The following is a 22714-nucleotide window of genomic DNA, read 5'->3' on the forward strand; positions in this document are numbered from 1 at the left end:
TTGAACACTGCTGTGACATAGGTGAACTATTGCTGAGTGAGGTGTTTAACAACAAAATACATACAAGGTGGCTAGTGGAAATGAGCCTAATATCCGGAATGTATGCATTGCATCTTTTGGACATCCACGTGAAAAACATAATAAATGCATGTGATCCCTTTGCATGGTTGGCCCAGCCGTCTTGGGCGCCGCGATTCGCTGTGCAGAGTTGCGTCCCATGGACACGCCAGAAACCTATGATTGTGGGTTCGAATCCTGGTTCGCCCTGATGATGTTTCTAGGTTTGTCAGCACCATACCTGTGCCCGTGGGTTTCACCGAAGTAGTAAACGTCTGAGACCTGCACCACTTCGGGCTTTCCTCCCACATTAAGCTGACACACCGCGATATAACTGGAATACTGTTAAAAGCTGCGTAAAACTCAAATCACTCACTCACCTTTGCTGAGATTGATGGTGTGTATTATTCTGATGACTCACGCGTTAACAACAGATCATACATGTACGGAACGAGAGTAAATCAACTTTGTTAAAAGTGAATTAATGTTTGAGTACATCAGGGTGCAATTTCTACTTCAAACCTGACAACATCTCTACCCCAAAGTTTCCCCTCTCCACATCACACTTAGGCTTTTACTCCCACTCTCACTTCCTCCTTCCATAATCATAACAGACCTAGTGGCTGAGCCCTTATTAATTCTCGGGGTAACAATGTGGGCGCGGCTACTACATGTGGGAGGTTAAGTTAGTTCAAGCATGGACAGGTTAGTTTATCTATTGGAGATTACCCTTACTCACAGCCTGAACTAACTTAGACATCATGAATAGAACTTAGAAACAAAATGTATATAATTTGTAATGATTAATTTTCTGTTTTGCTTCAAAATGTGAGCTACCTTCAAACCGTAATGGCTTACCCTACCCACATCAAGGAAATGACGATAACAGCCTTGACATGTGCGAGGCGTTTGGTTTGAACTGTGCGTTAGGCTTTCATATCTGCAGTGTTAGGATGCAAACAACATGCACTGAGGGACGTGTGTCTGTTGTTCACCTGACCTAGATAACTGTGAAGCTAATAGCAGTCCTGCATATTCTCCACCATGTATTTACAGTTTGATGGGAGTTACAATTTGACTCCCATGTTCCTTGTGAATGTATTTCGGGATAAAAGACAATCACTGTGACTTACTGAGTTGTTTAGTCTGTCATGCGGATCCTGATACAAATATCGCAGATACAGTCCATGCATGTCTATAATGTTTGGCAAGTCTAGGTTAATGAAGATTGTATCAGGGCTCCTTTGTTTTATTTATGAAATAATTTAATAACTTTATTTCTGTAAGATATGTTCATTTCAGAGACTAGATGTTAATCTGTAAGTTGCCTTACTTTGATGTTTGAGTGAGTGAGTGAGTTGGGTTTAACGCCGCTTTTAACAGTATTTCAGTTATATCACGGCGTGTCTGCTTGATCTTGGAGGAAAGCCCGAAGTGATGCAGGTCTCAGACGGTGACCACTTTGGTGAAACCCACGAGCATCGTGCTGACAAAACTAGAAACATCATCTGGGAGAACCCGGATTCGAACCCACAACAAGGGACGCAACTCTTCACAGCGAATCGTGGAGCCTCAGGCGACTGGGCCACCCATGGCCCCTTGAGGATCAGTGACTCTTGGTGAAGAATAGTCACCGCGACTCGAGGTCATTGCTAATTCAAAGATAAAGTTATGAACGGTGACTTGTTGGATTGCGTGTCGCCGTATATTTGCTCATGATATCAACCTCTGGTCCAGTCTCCACAATTGACATACACACGTGTGCACCCTGAATCCTGCTCATTGCGGAATTATGAAGGACTGGGTCACAGCAACAATCAAACACACTTTCATGTTCTTGGGTTTATGTACTTATACAACGATGCATTCAATCAAGAAAGGATTTGTGTATATGTGTCTAACTAACAGCAACCTTACATCTCTAGTTTCAGTTTCCATGTAGTTATTTCAAATTTAAAATTATGAAAGGACGCGAGCCACTGACACCAACATTATTGTTTATGAAACCGCCCTACTAAATCACAAACCTGAAACGGGAAAATAACGAATAAGTGCTTGTGTTGTTTAATCATTTCAACTCGATGGATCTCTAACATCAACGGGAATCAGCTGTATTCCTATTACTCTTAATGAGCATCATTTCTTTATGTAATGCTATATCTTAATAGTTTACATGTGTTGAATTGAAGGTTCACAAAACGTACCTCAGTGATTATAATGTCATCAGCAATACGGATGTCACGGCTAGCCAAGTCTACTAAGGCATCACAAGTAGTTCTACACAGTTGGATCCCTCGTGAATGCCATGTTCAATGTTCAAGGTTCCTCCCTAATTAGTTACTAGTAAACATCTAAGACAGACATCACCTTGCATATTCCTCCCTTATTAGTTACTAATAAACATCTAAGACCACCATCACCTTGGACTTTAAGTCGTTAAAGTCTAATGGTCACATAAGTGTCAGCATATACGGACCAAGTACAGGGGCATGTGGACGACAAACCCTGTATGTTTCCAATTCAAATGCTGAAGCAGGTCATACCATCTTGTAACTACATCGCCCTGGTGGCGTGAAGACATCACATATTCACAGATAGACACTGACACCCCAAAGCTAGATACACCAGTGAGTGGATGGGTTTGATGGAACAATTGACTTGTTTTTTGCATGTGTTTATTACAGGTGGGGCAGTTTACGCTGACCTTTTCGCGAACACCTGGTATCATCACTGTTTGATTGTGATTTATAAACACGAGCATGATAATTATAGTCAGAATCGTACATCGAATCTGCTTTTTAGTAGATATATCCAATGATTATGGAAAGTGTTTTGACGCTTTAAGTTATATCAGGACATGTTACTCTTTTCGCGAGTACCTTGTCGCATCACTGATTTTCAGAGATTCATCTATAATTTTCACCGCTCGTTTGCCTTTTACACCCAGTGGAATCTGTTTCGACAATCATAACTGATTATTCCATAGCGTTGACTTTTTATACAGTGACATTGAAAGCTATGAAAGCATGAAATGTCTTGGACCTTTACTACCAAGGTGATACATAATCCAGGAGAATAACAATGTCAGGTTCCAGGCATGCCCAACGCTGTAATGACCCTCACTTGCCTGGGATCCTCACACACACCATCGATAGCAACCCTTCTTAATCACAGAGAACTAAAACATATTGATGAAAACTGACATCCTTTGACATGATCATACATATGGTTAAAGTCAAGTATGTTCTTTATTTGTGAAACTGTCCCAGTTCATTTCAGGAAATATTATATGTGGAATTGTTTAAACTTCACTTCACAGAAATATTTGCGTTAAAATATTACAAGGAAAACAAATATTAACTGACAGAAAGGTTTCGAACAACTTATTGATACAATGCTCAACGTTTTTTTTATCATTATTTCAAACACCTGTGCATGATAATAATTCCTTCTGTTCACGAGAAAGTGGTCACGTCCACCATCCTGGTAAAGACATGTGACTATCAACAGGAAACATAAGTTTAAGGGATTGTGATCGAAGGGTGATTGATGTAAGATAGTACTACTCCCACCATCCATCCAGTGTGATACATACGACTCTTGGGTCACATTCGGCGGGTCTGCATTTGTAGCAACAGGAAACATCCGTACATCAGTCTGATCAAAATGTAAGTATATGCTGGTGCTACATGTTGGTAATTTAAGACATAAGGAAGAAAATGCATGGGTGTCAACTTCTTTAGTGTGAGGAACACGACGGTTCGGAGTATATAACCGATGAAGGAGGAAGAATATATTCCGAAACATAGTGTGCTTATAAAGAAGTTGACATCCATAAAGTATCTTCCTTATGTGTATCACTTCTCAATGCCTTTTAAAGACTTAATGTACGAAATGGCAATCACTTTGTATGACTTCATTAGAACCTGACCTTTTATAGAATGAGGGCTAAACCGTATTGACGTCTCAGCTTCCTTCCAGTGTGAAAGGTGCACTTTCTGTAAACTTCACCTTCAAGCACAATAATTTTAATGTTCATTGATAAAAACTAGATTCCATAAATGTTTCATCCTCAGCGTCCATCCTGATTTTATTCTCAGCTTCCTGGGGGATATACATACCACACAGCTGGTCTAATTTTACAACTGTTTTCTGAATATTTTTTCAGTGTTTATGATCTCAGTTTGTGCAGTCAACACTTGTTCTGCTTTTATCTACTTGTTGCATTGTGCATGTTATGGAAACTGGTTCTTTGAAATCAATTTCAGTCAATAGAATGACCGTACCCCTGATAATGTGGATAGCATGCTTGTTAGCTGCGACTGAAGGTAAACACTGCATTGCTAATATTGCTGATCTGGTCTGGTAATATCCATACTTTAACATATATGAGTGGTAGTTGGACATTGTAACATAAATGAAGGCAGGGTTGTCTTATAAGCCGAGGTGAAACGGGGATTAAGGTCAAGATTATGTCCCTTATATAGATACGTGCATGCACAATGTCATGCTTGAGTGTGGCTGTTTGTACTAGTCCAGTCGTATTCCTGCTAAGAATTCAATTCCCTATTTGAACTTGTACTATACGCTCCCGTGTTCTTCAGAGAATAATTGACTTGACTTTGCATGTGTTTGTCATGTGTACCATCGGTGGGGCAGGATACGCTCACATTTTCGCGACCACCTGGCATCATTTCTATTTGATGGGCATTCATAAATACATGCTCTTGGTATAGTCAGAATCGTACAATCGGCTCTGCTTTATATAATATAATTATCATAAAGGTATCCCTACAAAGTGCCGCAGTTTAACATGGATACCCCACACTTACACCTACTCCAGCCTGTCCCACAGTGGCAAGCGTCAGGCATTGTTACTACATGTTTCGGAGAGAGGGAAGGACGTGGGACTGAACCACTGATCATGACCTTCCGCCCTATTCACTACAACAGGGAATCTGTGTGAATGTCGCATGATTTTATGATTTTATGATTCAAAAGCTGAATGTCATTCGTCTAATTAATGAAAAGTCAAACTGATATTATTATAATTGTGAACTATATACAACATCCCTGTCTTAATCACGATCGTACGTGTTAAAGTGTATAATGTATAGGAATATACTGAGTATTACTCTTATTACACATCATACTCATTAGTCATTAAATCATGCAGCTGGTCAATGTATTGATAACCATCACTGTTCACACTGTGACAACACAACGGGACATTGCCTCACTGAGTGTGACACTGGGTATTTTTATCATAAATGGAGTTCAATTTGTAGTGGGAGCTGTAAGAATAAGACATGTGTACATTTAACCAATGGTTCTGGCAGGGTATCACGGCTGGGGTTGCATCAAGGCCAGAGAATAACCAGACTCAATGATTTCATTGAGCGTAAAAGCAAAAATAGTGGTGACAGTTATATGAATGAGTCACTGAGAAACAATGAAGACACCAAGTATTCACAATGGGTTAGCATGTCCTTACCTACCAATTTACTGTTTCAATATCAACATGCCCATTTTTCACAAGACCACCAATTATAATATATGCAATATAATTTTCAGCTACTCCATGCAAGGAAACCTATCACTGTTCAGACTGTAACAGAGAGTCTGGGGATTGTGTCACTGAGTGTGACACTGGGTATTACGATCGACAATGCAAGTCTACCTGCAGTAAGAACTGTAGGAATAACACATGTTTGACCTCAAGCCATGGTAGTGATAACTGCACTGAGGGTTGTGTGCCAGGATACCAAGGCATCAACTGCAACATACCATGTGACAGTCCAGGAGGTAACTGTACAGCATGTCCAGGTGGTTGTGATGGAGGATATTGTCAGCTGGGCTCCTCCTGTGTGTCTGGATGTGTAGACTCCCACTACGGGACTGACTGTGATGGAAAATCGGGTAGGTATTCTTTTATAACTAGGTGTTATTTTGCAGCTTTGTTTTATATCATTACTATCCTATAGACTACAATAGATATCCACGTGTCGATCAGATCTGTACTCTCGCTAAAGTTGTTAACTGTGGGTATGACAGAGGGTACGCTCGAGGAAAACCCATTTGCGTGATATCACTTCTGATTTTGTTTTGTTTATAGCTGAAACGATTATTTGACTATTTTAATATTTGTTTTTAAATGTGAATCCACTGTTAATATGACATTAGTCTACGTTGTTCTCACTTCACAGTGTCACCCAGACAGAGGATTTTGTGTGCAACAATGTTACCGAGATGGACGATGCCCCTGTCAGTGAGCTAGAATGGTATTCTGACATGCCACAGACAGACATGGCTGTGCTGTCTGAGTCGCCTGATGGGAACTGCGGGGGTCCCGTTGAAGCTGGGGGTGTGGAAGATGATGTTTATGACGTTGCAGATGGAGGGAAACGGGAATTCGATGCTGTTGATTGCAATATATACTCCAAATTATCACATGCATGGTAATCAGTTATTTTGAAATGGTCCTTCATTGACTAATGTCACTGCCTATTGATAATGCAATTCTTAGTTTGATCTGCCGCCTCTGTGGTCTCCTGGACAGCGTCTGCCAGGAGAGCTGAAGGTCAGTGGTTCGATCCCATTGCTGTGTCAGACCCTAAACCGTTAACAGATTGTCTGTGGTGTTATCCTTCCTGGCACTCGGCATTAAGGGATAAAACAAGGACTGGTCAGTTCGAGTCATTATAGAGTGTCTGGGTGACAAACCATCTTACAGTGCTTGCACGAATCTTGACACATGCATGCACGTCACTATATAATCGAACCAATCTTGCACGCGACGTTGAACCCCATTTCAAATCACCTGACCATCATCAGACATAGCGTACAGTAAACATGATCTATGTAAAGATTGCACACAAAACTAGCATAATGCAGGCATTTCCAAAAAATGTCATTGACGCAAATAAACTTTTGCGAATTAAAAATATATTTCAAGTAAAAGTAATATGCAATATGCCGTTTTGAAATCAGAAAAGGTCACAATAACATATTGAATGTCGTGGACACAGCCTACATGGGGATCGGATGGCTGCTTGTGATTTCAGTAAATGGTATGACTGTTCAACACCAACGTTAACATAGCTGGAATATTGCTGAATTCAGCCTTATACTCTCACCGTCTGTACACTGGTTCTTTCATGTAGTACTAACATGAAGGTGGTAGAAGTTTTTCGTTGATTATTGCACGTGTGTGTGTGTGTGTGTGTGTGTGTGTGTGTGTGTGTGTGTGTGTGTGTGTGTGTGTGTGTGTGTGTGTGTGTGTGTGTGTGTGTGTGTGTGTGTGTGTGTGTGTGTGTGTGTGTGTGTGTGTGTGTGTGTGTGTGTGTGTGTGTGTGTGTGTGTGTGTGTGTGTTGCTGCTTTAGTAGTCCGGACTGATGACGATTTATAGTCCTGACTCACTGAGATACCATGCCGCAGGTTTAACATGAATGTCCCAATCAGAGCCGACCAGTCCTTGTCTCAGCCCCTTAATGCCGAGCGCTAGACAAGGTAACAACAAGTACCATCTTTTAACATCTTTAAAAGATGAAACGATCGAAACGCTGGTCCTTCCGCTCTATGGATGGAGATGGACGCTCTACAATTAGACCACGGAGGCGGTCTTGTGGTATGAGGCGGCCCTTGACCTTCCGGTCTCCGGGTGACCCTACCACTAGACCACAGAGGCGGTCCTGACATGAAGGGGAAATACAACAGCGATGTGTTCCCAGAATAGGCTGTGTACAGAACACTTGCAAAAAATCAATACACAACATTGTAAAAATGCTATGGAAAGAGCAAAGTGCTCCTATTCTTTTTGCTTTTTAACTTATTTTTATATCATTCCTTGCAATGTTTGTACCAAATTGGCTTACGTGTCATCGGGTCAGTGTGAATTTTCCTACATACATTTTATCATTTAATTTGCTTCTTATGTGCTTTGTACAGGTGAAATAGCTGTCCCATGCAAGCGTTGTTATCACAGACACATATACAGTAAACTACGGTTATAACGAACACGCTTATAACGAACTGACGGATATAACGAAGTAACTTTTTTGGTCCCGACTATTTGATGTAGTTATGCTGTATATATGCTTATAACGAACTACGGTTATAACGAACTATAATTAGTAGTCCCGTTGAGTTTGTTATAAGCATACTTTACTGTAGTATTGAAAATGACATACATATTCATTTGGACATCAATGTCCGTGTATATGTAATTCAGGACTGCACAGCGTATGTTGTTCCACACATCACCATGACCTTGTTTCCCGACAAAGCATGTCCCTGTATAGACATACTGAATCACCCCAGTCATGTGTTTCCTGACAAAGCATGTCCCTGAACACTGAATCACCCCAGTCGTGTGTTGAAAGGAAGAAGTTAGTGAAACAGAAACCTGTACAATATGGTGGATAATAAACCTATCTCTACATTTGTCAAATCCATTTATCTGCTCTGTTAGACACATGGATATGACAACATTATCAAAATCGATGTTCATGTTCGACCCTGTGTCTCTGTTAGGAATACAGATGATCTGTTATCCTTGCGAAGTATCACAATTATATTTTATGACATTTGTTTCCTTATTGTCAATATAATTATTTTACCAATAAAGGCTGTATGTTATGCTGGCTAAGTGTCTCGTTTATATTATCCCTCAACAGTATGTTGAGTATATGGAAATTCCAACGAGAAAACCATTTCCATAATAATAAGTCTGTACTAATAAGTCCACTGAACAATTCTGACTGTATCATAAACATATGTTTATTAACATGTGTTTATTAATCACTATCAAATATAGTGATGATACTGGGCGTTCACAAAAAGGTATGGCGAGCATGTCCTGTCCCACCGGTTGCCAGTGTTCCGACAAGTCAAGTGTTCACCTGAAAGAACACGGCAACGTATGGTACAAGTTCAACAAGGAAATTGCATCACACATCATTTTTTGTCACTGATGCGTCAAATTAAAAAAAAGTGTATCAAATCGCCATATCAAAACCTGGAAGAGTGCTCTTTGAAGAGCATGGTCGATTTTTTTTCAAAAGTTGTAAAATGCAGACACCAAAAACTGAAACAACTAGAATAGTGCTCGACATAAAGGTACAGTTGTTATTTGAAAGTTGAAGTCATCCTGTGTCAAACACAAGCTCATGAGTTTGGCGCTCCCATCTTCAGCACATTAAGCAATGTAGGTTATTTGTTTGTGCACATTATACATTGACGAATAAGCTGTCCACTAAATTGCATTTGTTGTATTATGAGAGCTCTTAGTATACCTAGTTACAGTCTATTACTCATGGTATTAGCGTTCGTGTGTGTGTATTCCAGTTATATCGCGGCGTGTGGGAGGAAATCCCTAAGTGATGCAGGTCTCAAACGTTTACCACTTAGGTGAAAACCAGTGGTATGGTGCTGACAAACCTTGAACCATAATCGGGGCGAACCGGGATTCGAACCCACAATCATAGGTACGCAAGGGACGCAACTCTGCATAGCGAAACGCGGTGCCTTAGACGACTGATTCCCTATCCCAAGTTGAATAGTGTATCGCTACATATCTATATATACACGTGACCTGATTGAGAAGTTTGTCATGCGGTGACATAGCATAGATCCTACATGCACCCTGGTGTATGTATGATACAAGGGGGTCCTGTTCGACAGCCTACATTCACCCTGGTGTATGTATGATACAAGGGGGTCCTGTTCGACAGCCTTAATGTGATACAGAAACACATACAGCATGTTCTCCTGTGATGTTGGTAAGCATTTTATGTCATTCGTCGTCATATTGTTTGGTTTCACGTGTTGAATGATATATATCGCATGACTGTCTACTGCTTTCAAAATGAACCCCGGGCCCAAGTACTTAATTCATCAAAAGTTCACTATATGCATTCCTGCATGATTTCTAAAGTTACTTCCTTGTGTACTGATATCGTCTTCCCGTTAAGAGGGAATACATGAAAATCATTAAACACGTGCACGCTATTGCCTGAGATGTGTGACACAGATTAACACCGACCTCCATGCTGTGGTAAGTTGGCCGCTTGTTACAGTGACGTCTCTCTAATAATAATGACCCTTTCTTTAAGGAGGGATCTGATCTGCCGTGTGCTGTCCGTTGTTTCTAGATCTAGAGTTTTACTTTTCTCACGTTTGTTGTTTTCAGACGCATGATGCCGGAGAAGAATGCGGGAGTCTTGTCAGCAACAATGTTGTTTGGGGCAGTTCTCGTGTTCACATGTGAGTACATTAATCTCCTAAAATGTATATGAAGTATTCTTACATGTGATGTAACTGATGATAAATGAAACCACGTGTAATATATATTGAGAAAAGTACAACTCAGTTTTCTCTCAACGGGTGGCGTTGGGCACGCCAGAAACCTATGTTTGTGGGTTCGAATCCCGGTTCACCCCGATTATGTTTCTAGGTTTGTCAGCACCATACCCGTGCTCGTTGGTTTCACCGAAGTGGTAAACGTCTGAGACCTGCATCACTTCGGACTTTCCTCCCACATTAAGCTGACACGCCGTGATATAACTGGAATGCTGTTAAAAGCGGCGTTAAACCCAACTCACTCACTCACTATATATGGCAGTCTCGCTTACAGCCTACACTATTGATGAGTAACTTCCTGCTGAGGTTTCATATTCATAGTCACGTGTTTGTGTTAGATGAATATTTCCGCATCAAGTGACAATGTTGATTTAATTGAGTGCAGGTTATAGTTATAACATGTTCACGTGATTCAGGAAACGAAATCCATTGCTCTCTTGTTGTCATCCCCCACACACATCGCGAGTCATGGGCAACATGCAGTTTCAGGTTAGAGTTTGAGAGGGTTAAACATACGGAAAATATAACCAGCCTGACTCGGGGGATTCAACTGTAGTGCGTGGGGATTACACACATCACATCGTCATTAACCTTATGTTCCTGTGTGTATCCTGGCAAGTGAGGGTTGACCTATAGCAATAGAAACCTCCACAGAAGGCCACACTGGGTGAACCTTTGAACGCTGAATGAAAGTATGAGCGTCTATTTAGGTGTTGATTTAATAACTATATTGCAAATATTCATCAGATTATATGCGGGTACAGTGTGTAGGAGTACAGGCCTCACACACCGGGTACATTGTGTAGAAGTACTGGCCTCACACATCGGGTACATTGTGTAGAAGTACAGGCCTCACACATCGGGTACAGTGTGTAGAAGTACTGGCCTTACATCTCGGGTACAATGCTTAGAAGTACTGGCCTTACATCTCGGGTACAGTGTGTAGAAGTACAGGTCTCACACCTCTGGTACTGTCTGTAGGAGTACAGGTCTCACACCTCGGGTACTGTCTGTAGGAGTACAGGTCTGACACCTCGGGTACAGTGTGTAGTAGTACAGGTCTCACACCTCGGGTACAGCGTGTAGGAGTGCATGACTCACACCTCGGGTACTGTGTGTAGGAGTACAGGCCTCACACCTCGGGTACAGTGTGTACAAGTACAGGTCTCATACCTCGGGTACTGTCTGTAGGAGTACAGGTCTGATACCTCGGGTACTGTGTGTAGTAGTACAGGCCTCACACCTCAGGTACTGTGTGTAGGAGTACAGGTCTCACACCTCGGGTACTGTGTGTAGGAGTACAGTCCTCACACCTCGTGTACAGTGCGTAGGAGTACAGGTCTCACACCTCGGGTACTGCCTGTGTGAGTCAAGGTCTTACTCCTTGGGTACAGTGTGTAGGAGTGCAGGCTTCACACCTCTGGTACAGTGTGTAGGAGTACAGGTCTCACACCTCGGGTACTTTGTGTAGGAGTACAGTCCTGACACTTCGTGTACAGTGCGTAGGAGTACAGGTCTCACACCTCGGGTACTGATTGTGTGAGTAAAGGTCTCACATCTCGGGTACAGTGTGTAGGAGTACAGGCCTCAAACCTGTGGTACAGTGTGTAGGAGTACAGGTCTCACATATTGGGTACAGTGTGTAGGAGTACAGGCCTCACACCTGTGGCACAGTGTGTAGAAGGACTGGTCTTACATCTCGGGTACTGTGTTAAGAAGTCCTGGCCTCACACCTCGGGTACAGTGTGTAGGAGTACTGGCCTCACACCTCAGGTACAGTGTGTAGGAGTACTCGCCTCCCACCTCGGGTACAGTGCTAAGGAGTACTGGTTCTACATCTCGGGTACATTGTGTAGGAGTACTGGCCTCACACCTCGGGTAAAGTGTGTAGAAGTACTGGCCTTATACCTTGGGTACAGTGTGTAGAAGTACTGGCCTTACACCTCGGGTACAGTGTGTAGAAGTGCTTACCTTACAACTCGGGTACAGTGCGTAGGAGTACTGGTTCTACATCTCGGGTACAGTGTGTAGGAGTACCGGCCATACACATCGGGTACAGTGCGTAGAAGTACTGGCCTTACAACTCGGGTTCTGTGTGTAGGAGTACTGGCCTTATATCCCGGTTACAGCGTGTAGAAGTACAGGTCTCAAATCTCGGTTACTGTGTTTAGAAGTACTGGCATTGCAACTCGGGTTCAGTGTGTTGGAGTACTGGCCTTATATCCCGGTTACAACGTGTAGAAGTACATATTGTGTACAGTGTGTAGGAGTACAGGCCTCACACCTGTGGTACAGTGTGTAGAAGGACTGGTCGTACATCTCGGGTACTGTGTTAAGAAGTCCTGGCCTCACACCTCGGGTAAAGTGTGTAGAAGTACTGGCCTTATACCTCGGGTACAGTGTGTAGAAGTACTGGCGTTACACCTCGGGTACAGTGTGTAGAAGTACTGGCCTTACAACTCGGGTTCTGTGTGTAGGAGTACTGGCCTTATATCCCGGTTACAGCGTGTAGAAGTACAGGTCTCAAATCTCGGTTACTGTGTTTAGAAGTACTGGCATTGCAACTCGGGTTCAGTGTGTTGGAGTACTGGCCTTATATCCCGGTTACAATGTGTAGAAGTACAGGTCTCAAATCTCGGTTACTGTGTGTAGAAGTACTGGCCTTGCAACTCGGATACAGTGTTTAGAAGTACGTACCTTACATCTCGGGTACAGCGTGTACAAGTACTGGCCTTACATCTCGGGTACTGTGTGTAGGAGTACTTGCCTTATACCCCGGGTACAGTGTGTAGGAGTACTTGCCTTACATATCGGGTACAGTGTGTAGGAGTACTTGCCTTACATCTCGGGTACAGTGTGTAAAAGTACTGGTTTAACATCTCGGGTTCTGTGGGTACAAATACTGGCCTTACATCTCGGGGACATGGTGTAGGAGTACTTGCCTTACATCTCGGATACCATGTGTAAAAGTACTGGTTTTACATCTCGGGTACAGTGTGTAGGAGTACTTGCCTTACATATCGGGTACAGTGTGTAGGAGTACTGGTCTTACATCTCGGATACAAAGTGTAAAAGTACTGGTTTTACATCTCGGGTTCTTTGTGTATAAATACTGGCCTTACATCTCGGGGACATGGTGTAGGAGTACTTGCCTTACATCTTGGATACAAGGTGTAAAAGTACTGGTTTTACATCTCGGATTCTGTGTGTACAAATACTGGCCTTACATCTCGGGTACATTGTGTAGGAGTACTTGCCTTACATCTCGGATACCATGTGTAAAAGTACTGGTTTTACATCTCGGGTACAATATGTAGGAGTACTTGCCTTACATATCGGGTACAGTGTGTAGGAGAACTTGCCTGGCATGTCGGATTCACTGTGTAAAAGAACTGTTTTTACATGTCGGGTACTGGCCTCACACCTCGGGTACATTGCGTAGAAGTACTGGCCTTATACCTCGGGTACAGTGTGTAGAAGTACAGGTCTTACATCTCGGGTACACTGCGTAGAAGTACTGGCCTCACACCTCGGGTGCTGTGTGTTCAAGTACTCGTCTTACACCTCGGATACTGCGTGTAGAAGTACTGGTTTTACATCTCGCGCACATTATGTAGGAGTAGTGGTCTTACATCTCGGATACAGTGTGCAGGAGTAGTGGTCTTACATATCGGATACAGTGTGCAGGAGTAGTGGTCTTACATCTCGGATACAGTGTGAAGGAGTAGTGGTCTTACATCTCGGATACAGTATGCAGGAGTAGTGGTCTTACATCTCGGATAAAGTGTGAAGGAGTAGTGGTCTTACATCTCGGATACAGTATGCAGGAGTAGTGGTCTTACATTTCGGATACAGTGTGAAGGAGTAGTGGTCTTACATCTCGGATACAGTATGCAGGAGTAGTGGTCTTACATCTCGGATAAAGTGTGAAGGAGTAGTGGTCTTACATCTCGGATACAGTATGCAGGAGTAGTGGTCTTACATTTCGGATACAGTGTGAAGGAGTAGTGGTCTTACATCTCGGATACACTGTGCAGCAGTACTGGGCTTATATCTCGGGCACAGTGTGTAGAAGTACTAGCCTTACAACTCGGGTTCAGTGTGTAGGAATATTGGCCTTATACAGCGGGTACAGTGTGTATCAGTACTGGCCTTACATCTCGGGTACAGTGTGTTGGAGTACTGGCCTTACATCTCGGGTACAGTGCGTAGAAGTACTGGCCTTATACCTCGGGTACAGTGTGCACAAGTACAGGTCTTACATCTCAGGTACAGTGCGTAGAAGTACTGGCCTTACATGTCGGGTACAGTGTGTAGAAGTATTGGTCTTAAATATCGGGTACAGTGCGTAGGTGTAATGGCCTAACACCTCGGGTACTGTGTGTAGAAGTTCAGGCCTCACACCTCGGGTTCTGAGCCTAGAAGTTCTGGCCTTATACCTCGGGTACTGTGTGTACAAGTATTGGTCTTACATCTCGGGTTCAGTGTGTAGAAGTACTGGTCTTACATAACTGGTACAGTGCGTAGGAGTACTGGCCTCACACCTCGGGTACTGTGCCTAGAATTACTGGCCATATACCTCGGATACAGTGTGCAGGAGTAGTGGTCTTACATCTCGGATACAGTGTGAAAGAGTAGTGGTCTTACATCTCGGATACAGTGTGAAGGAGTGGTGGTCTTACGTCTCGGATACAGCATGAAGGAGTAGTGGTCTTACATCTCGGATACAGTGTGAAGGAGTAGTGGTCTTACATCTCGGATACAGTGGGAAGGAGTAGTGGTCTTACATCTCGGAATCAGTGTGAAGGAGTAGTGGTCTTACATATCGGATACAGAGTGAAGGAGTAGTGGTCTTACATCTCGGATACAGTGTGAAGGAGAAGTGGTTTTACATCTCGGATAAAGTGTCAAGGAGTAGTGGTCTTACATCTCGGATACAGTATGCAGGAGAAGTGGTCTTACATCTCGGATACAGTGTGAACGAGTAGTGGTTTTCATCTCGGATACAGTGTGAAGGCGTAGTGGTCTTACATCTCGGATACAGTGTGAAGGAGTAGTGGTCTTACATCTCGGGTACACTGTGAAGCAGCACTGGCCTTACACCCCGGGTACAATGTGTGGAAGTACTGGCCTTACATCTCGTGTACTGTGTGTAGAAGTACTGGCCTTGCAACTCGGAAACAGTGTGTAGAAGTACGTACCTTACATGTCGGGTAGAGCGTGTAGAAGTATTGGCCTTACATCTCGGGTACTGTGTGTAGGAGTACTGGCCTTATACCCCGGGTACAGTGTGTTGGAGTACTTGCCTTACTTCTCGGGAACAGTGTGTAGGAGTACTTGCCTTACATCTTTTGTACAATGTGTAGGAGTACAGGTCTTACATCTCGGATACAATGTGTAAAAGTACTAGTTTAACATCTCGGGTTCTGTGTGTACAAATACTGGCCTTACATCTCGGGTACATTGTGTTAGAGTACTTGTCTTACACCTCGTATACAATGTGTAAACGTACTGGTTTTACATGTCGGGTACTGGCCTCACATCTCGGATACAGTGTGTAGAAGTACAGGCCTCACACCTCGGGTACTGTGTGTAGAAGTGCTTACCTTACAACTCGGGTACAGTGTGTAGGAGTACTGGTCTTACACCTCGGGTACTGTGTGTAGAAGTAATGGTTTTACATCTCGTGTACATTATGTAGGAGTACTGGCCTTACATCTCGGATACAGTGTGCAGGAGTAGTGGTCTTACATCTCGGATACAGTGTGAAGGAGTAGTGGTCTTACATCTCGGATACAGTGTGCAGGAATAGTGGTCTTACATCTTGGATACAGTGTGAAGGAGTAGTGGTCTTACATCTCGGATACCGTGTGAAGGAGTAGTGGTCATATATTTCGGATACAGTGTGAAGGAGTAGTGGTCTTACATCTCGGATACACTGTGTAGCAGTACTGGCCTTATATCTTGGGCACAGTGTGTAGGAGTACTTGCCTTACTCCTCGGGGACAGTTTGTAGAAGTACTGGCCTTACAACTCGGGTTCAGTGTTTAGGAATACTGACCTTATACACCGGGTACAGTGTGTAAAAGTACTGGCCTTGAAACTCGGATACAGTGTGTAGAAGTACGTACCTTTCAACTCGGGTAGAGCGTGTATAAGTACTGGCCTTACATCTCGGGTACTGTGTGTCGGAGTACAGGACTTACACCTCGGGTACAGTGTGTAGGAGTGGAGGCCTCACACCTCGGTTACAGTGTGTAGAAGTACTGGCCTTACACCTCCGGTACAGTGATTAGGAATACAAGCCTTACATCTCGGGTGCTGTGTGTAGAAGTACAGTCCTGACACATAGTGGTCTTACATCTCGGATACCGTGTGAAGGAGTAGTGGTCATACATCTCGGATACAGTGTGAAGGAGTAGTGGTCTTAGATATCGGATACAATGCGTAGCAGCACTGGCCTTATATCTCGGGCACAGTGTGTAGGAGTACTTGCCTTACTCCTCGGGGACAGTGTGTAGAAGTACTGGCCTTACAACTCGGGTTCAGTGTGTAGGAATACTGGCCTTATACACCAGTTACAGTGTGTAACAGTAATGGCCTTGCAACTCGGATAGAGTGTGTAGAAGTACGACCTTACATCTCGGGTAGAGCGTGTATAAGTACTGGCCTTACATCTCGGGTACTGTGTGTCGGAGTACAGGACTTACACCTCGGGTACTGTGTGTAGGAGTGCAGGCCTCACACATCGGTTACAGTGTGTAGAAGTACTGGCCTTACACCTCCGGTACATTGATTAGGAATACAGGCCTTACATCTCGGGTGCTGTGTGTAGAAGTACAGTCCTGACACATCGGGTACAGTGTGTAGGAGTACTGGACTTACACCCCGGGTACAATGTGTGAAAGTATTGCCCTTACATCTCGGGTACATTATGTAGGAGTATTTCCATTACACCCCAGGTACAGTGTATATCAGTACTGGCCCTACATCTCGGGTACAGTGTGTAGGAGTACTTGCCTTACATCTCGGGTACAGTGTGTAGGAGTACTGGCCTTACAGGTCGGGTACAGTGCGTAGGAGTACTGGCCTCACACCTCGGGTACTGTGTGTAGAAGTTCAGGCCTCACACCTCGGGTACTGTGCGTAGAAGTACTGGCCTTATACCTCGGGTACTGTGTGTATAATTACTGGTGTTACACCTCGGGTAGTGTGTGTAGAAGTACTGGTTTTACATCTCGTGTACATTATGTAGGAGTACTGGCCTTACATCTTGGATACAGTGTGCAGGAGTAGTGGTCTTACATCTCGGATACACTGTGCAGGAGTAGTGGTCTTACATCTTGGATACAGTGTGAAGGAGTAGTGGTCTTACATCTCGGATACAGTGTGAAGGAGTAGTGGTCTAACATCTCGGATAAAGTTTGAAGGAGTTGTGGTCTTACATCTCGGATACAGTATGCAGGAGTAGTGGTCTTACATCTCGGATACAGTGTGAAGGAGTAGTGGTCTTTCATCTCGGATACAGTGTGAAGGAGTAGTGGTCTTACACCTCGGGCACAGTGTGTAGGAGTACTTGCCTTACACCCCGGGTACAATGTGTGGAAGTACTGGCCTTACATGTCGTCTATTGTGTGTAGAAGTACTGGCCTTGCAACTCGGATACAGTGTGTAGAAGTACGTACCTTACATCTCGGGTACTGTGTGTCGGAGTACAGGCCTTCCACCTCGAGTACAGTGTGTAGGAGAGCTGGCCTTATACCCCGGGTACAGTGTGTAGGAGTACTTGCCTTACTTCTCGGGAACAGTGTGTAGGAGTACTTGCCTTACATCTTGGGTACAGTGTGTAGGAGTACTGGTCTTAGATCTCGGATACAATGTGTAAAAGTACTGGTTTAACATCTCGGGTTCTGTGTGTACAAATACTGGCCTTACATCTCGGTTATATTGTGTAGGAGTACTTGCCTTACATCTCGGATACAATGTGTAAAAGTACTGGTTTTACATATCGGATACAGTGTGCAGGAGTAGTGGTCTTACATCTCGGATACAGTGTGAAGGAGTAGTGGTCTTACATCTCGGATACAGTATGCAGGAGTAGTGGTCTTACATCTCGGATAAAGTGTGAAGGAGTAGTGGTCTTACATCTCGGATACAGTATGCAGGAGTAGTGGTCTTACATCTCGGATACACTGTGCAGGAGTAGTGGTCTTACATCTTGGATACAGTGTGAAGGAGTAGTGGTCTTACATCTCGGATAAAGTGTGAAGGAGTAGTGGTCTTACATCTCGGATACAGTATGCAGGAGTAGTGGTCTTACATTTCGGATACAGTGTGAAGGAGTAGTGGTCTTACATCTCGGATACACTGTGCAGCAGTACTGGGCTTATATCTCGGGCACAGTGTGTAGAAGTACTAGCCTTACAACTCGGGTTCAGTGTGTAGGAATATTGGCCTTATACAGCGGGTACAGTGTGTATCAGTACTGGCCTTACATCTCGGGTACAGTGTGTTGGAGTACTGGCCTTACATCTCGGGTACAGTGCGTAGAAGTACTGGCCTTATACCTCGGGTACAGTGTGCACAAGTACAGGTCTTACATCTCAGGTACAGTGCGTAGAAGTACTGGCCTTACATGTCGGGTACAGTGTGTAGAAGTATTGATCTTAAATATCGGGTACAGTGCGTAGGTGTAATGGCCTAACACCTCGGGTACTGTGTGTAGAAGTTCAGGCCTCACACCTCGGGTTCTGAGCCTAGAAGTTCTGGCCTTATACCTCGGGTACTGTGTGTACAAGTATTGGTCTTACATCTCGGGTTCAGTGTGTAGAAGTACTGGTCTTACATAACTGGTACAGTGCGTAGGAGTACTGGCCTCACACCTCGGGTACTGTGCCTAGAATTACTGGCCATATACCTCGGATACAGTGTGCAGGAGTAGTGGTCTTACATCTCGGATACAGTGTGAAAGAGTAGTGGTCTTACATCTCGGATACAGTGTGAAGGAGTGGTGGTCTTACGTCTCGGATACAGCATGAAGGAGTAGTGGTCTTACATCTCGGATACAGTGTGAAGGAGTAGTGGTCTTACATCTCGGATACAGTGGGAAGGAGTAGTGGTCTTACATCTCGGAATCAGTGTGAAGGAGTAGTGGTCTTACATATCGGATACAGAGTGAAGGAGTAGTGGTCTTACATCTCGGATACAGTGTGAAGGAGAAGTGGTTTTACATCTCGGATAAAGTGTCAAGGAGTAGTGGTCTTACATCTCGGATACAGTATGCAGGAGAAGTGGTCTTACATCTCGGATACAGTGTGAACGAGTAGTGGTTTTCATCTCGGATACAGTGTGAAGGCGTAGTGGTCTTACATCTCGGATACAGTGTGAAGGAGTAGTGGTCTTACATCTCGGGTACACTGTGAAGCAGCACTGGCCTTACACCCCGGGTACAATGTGTGGAAGTACTGGCCTTACATCTCGTGTACTGTGTGTAGAAGTACTGGCCTTGCAACTCGGAAACAGTGTGTAGAAGTACGTACCTTACATGTCGGGTAGAGCGTGTAGAAGTATTGGCCTTACATCTCGGGTACTGTGTGTAGGAGTACTGGCCTTATACCCCGGGTACAGTGTGTTGGAGTACTTGCCTTACTTCTCGGGAACAGTGTGTAGGAGTACTTGCCTTACATCTTTTGTACAATGTGTAGGAGTACAGGTCTTACATCTCGGATACAATGTGTAAAAGTACTAGTTTAACATCTCGGGTTCTGTGTGTACAAATACTGGCCTTACATCTCGGGTACATTGTGTTAGAGTACTTGTCTTACACCTCGTATACAATGTGTAAACGTACTGGTTTTACATGTCGGGTACTGGCCTCACATCTCGGATACAGTGTGTAGAAGTACAGGCCTCACACCTCGGGTACTGTGTGTAGAAGTGCTTACCTTACAACTCGGGTACAGTGTGTAGGAGTACTGGTCTTACACCTCGGGTACTGTGTGTAGAAGTAATGGTTTTACATCTCGTGTACATTATGTAGGAGTACTGGCCTTACATCTCGGATACAGTGTGCAGGAGTAGTGGTCTTACATCTCGGATACAGTGTGAAGGAGTAGTGGTCTTACATCTCGGATACAGTGTGCAGGAATAGTGGTCTTACATCTTGGATACAGTGTGAAGGAGTAGTGGTCTTACATCTCGGATACCGTGTGAAGGAGTAGTGGTCATATATTTCGGATACAGTGTGAAGGAGTAGTGGTCTTACATCTCGGATACACTGTGTAGCAGTACTGGCCTTATATCTTGGGCACAGTGTGTAGGAGTACTTGCCTTACTCCTCGGGGACAGTTTGTAGAAGTACTGGCCTTACAACTCGGGTTCAGTGTTTAGGAATACTGACCTTATACACCGGGTACAGTGTGTAAAAGTACTGGCCTTGAAACTCGGATACAGTGTGTAGAAGTACGTACCTTTCAACTCGGGTAGAGCGTGTATAAGTACTGGCCTTACATCTCGGGTACTGTGTGTCGGAGTACAGGACTTACACCTCGGGTACAGTGTGTAGGAGTGGAGGCCTCACACCTCGGTTACAGTGTGTAGAAGTACTGGCCTTACACCTCCGGTACAGTGATTAGGAATACAAGCCTTACATCTCGGGTGCTGTGTGTAGAAGTACAGTCCTGACACATAGTGGTCTTACATCTCGGATACCGTGTGAAGGAGTAGTGGTCATACATCTCGGATACAGTGTGAAGGAGTAGTGGTCTTAGATATCGGATACAATGCGTAGCAGCACTGGCCTTATATCTCGGGCACAGTGTGTAGGAGTACTTGCCTTACTCCTCGGGGACAGTGTGTAGAAGTACTGGCCTTACAACTCGGGTTCAGTGTGTAGGAATACTGGCCTTATACACCAGTTACAGTGTGTAACAGTAATGGCCTTGCAACTCGGATAGAGTGTGTAGAAGTACGACCTTACATCTCGGGTAGAGCGTGTATAAGTACTGGCCTTACATCTCGGGTACTGTGTGTCGGAGTACAGGACTTACACCTCGGGTACTGTGTGTAGGAGTGCAGGCCTCACACATCGGTTACAGTGTGTAGAAGTACTGGCCTTACACCTCCGGTACATTGATTAGGAATACAGGCCTTACATCTCGGGTGCTGTGTGTAGAAGTACAGTCCTGACACATCGGGTACAGTGTGTAGGAGTACTGGACTTACACCCCGGGTACAATGTGTGAAAGTATTGCCCTTACATCTCGGGTACATTATGTAGGAGTATTTCCATTACACCCCAGGTACAGTGTATATCAGTACTGGCCCTACATCTCGGGTACAGTGTGTAGGAGTACTTGCCTTACATCTCGGGTACAGTGTGTAGGAGTACTGGCCTTACAGGTCGGGTACAGTGCGTAGGAGTACTGGCCTCACACCTCGGGTACTGTGTGTAGAAGTTCAGGCCTCACACCTCGGGTACTGTGCGTAGAAGTACTGGCCTTATACCTCGGGTACTGTGTGTATAATTACTGGTGTTACACCTCGGGTAGTGTGTGTAGAAGTACTGGTTTTACATCTCGTGTACATTATGTAGGAGTACTGGCCTTACATCTTGGATACAGTGTGCAGGAGTAGTGGTCTTACATCTCGGATACACTGTGCAGGAGTAGTGGTCTTACATCTTGGATACAGTGTGAAGGAGTAGTGGTCTTACATCTCGGATACAGTGTGAAGGAGTAGTGGTCTAACATCTCGGATAAAGTTTGAAGGAGTTGTGGTCTTACATCTCGGATACAGTATGCAGGAGTAGTGGTCTTACATCTCGGATACAGTGTGAAGGAGTAGTGGTCTTTCATCTCGGATACAGTGTGAAGGAGTAGTGGTCTTACACCTCGGGCACAGTGTGTAGGAGTACTTGCCTTACACCCCGGGTACAATGTGTGGAAGTACTGGCCTTACATGTCGTCTATTGTGTGTAGAAGTACTGGCCTTGCAACTCGGATACAGTGTGTAGAAGTACGTACCTTACATCTCGGGTACTGTGTGTCGGAGTACAGGCCTTCCACCTCGAGTACAGTGTGTAGGAGAGCTGGCCTTATACCCCGGGTACAGTGTGTAGGAGTACTTGCCTTACTTCTCGGGAACAGTGTGTAGGAGTACTTGCCTTACATCTTGGGTACAGTGTGTAGGAGTACTGGTCTTAGATCTCGGATACAATGTGTAAAAGTACTGGTTTAACATCTCGGGTTCTGTGTGTACAAATACTGGCCTTACATCTCGGTTATATTGTGTAGGAGT

General features: G+C 44.2%; 1 protein-coding gene across 4 annotated transcripts in view; it reads left to right on the forward strand.

The window, feature by feature from the left end:
- Positions 1 to 9679: 9679 nt before the first annotated feature.
- Positions 9680 to 22714, forward strand: part of LOC124117614 (serine/threonine-protein phosphatase 6 regulatory ankyrin repeat subunit B-like) — a 34155-nt gene continuing 21120 nt past the window's right edge. For 3 of the 4 annotated variants that reach the window (XM_048394940.1, XM_048394943.1, XM_048394942.1), the window contains exons 1-2: positions 9680 to 9837; positions 10248 to 10321. In XM_048394940.1, the coding sequence (XP_048250897.1) occupies positions 10252 to 10321 (70 nt within the window). In that variant the 5' untranslated portion in view covers positions 9680 to 9837; positions 10248 to 10251. Of the gene's footprint in view, positions 9838 to 9985; positions 10113 to 10247; positions 10322 to 22714 lie in introns of those variants that run through there. The other variant, XM_048394941.1, reaches the window with a different exon arrangement.

Source organism: Haliotis rufescens, unplaced genomic scaffold, assembly GCF_023055435.1.
Source record: "Haliotis rufescens isolate VD_foot unplaced genomic scaffold, xgHalRufe1.0.p SCAF_134, whole genome shotgun sequence".
NCBI lineage: Eukaryota > Metazoa > Mollusca > Gastropoda > Lepetellida > Haliotidae > Haliotis > Haliotis rufescens.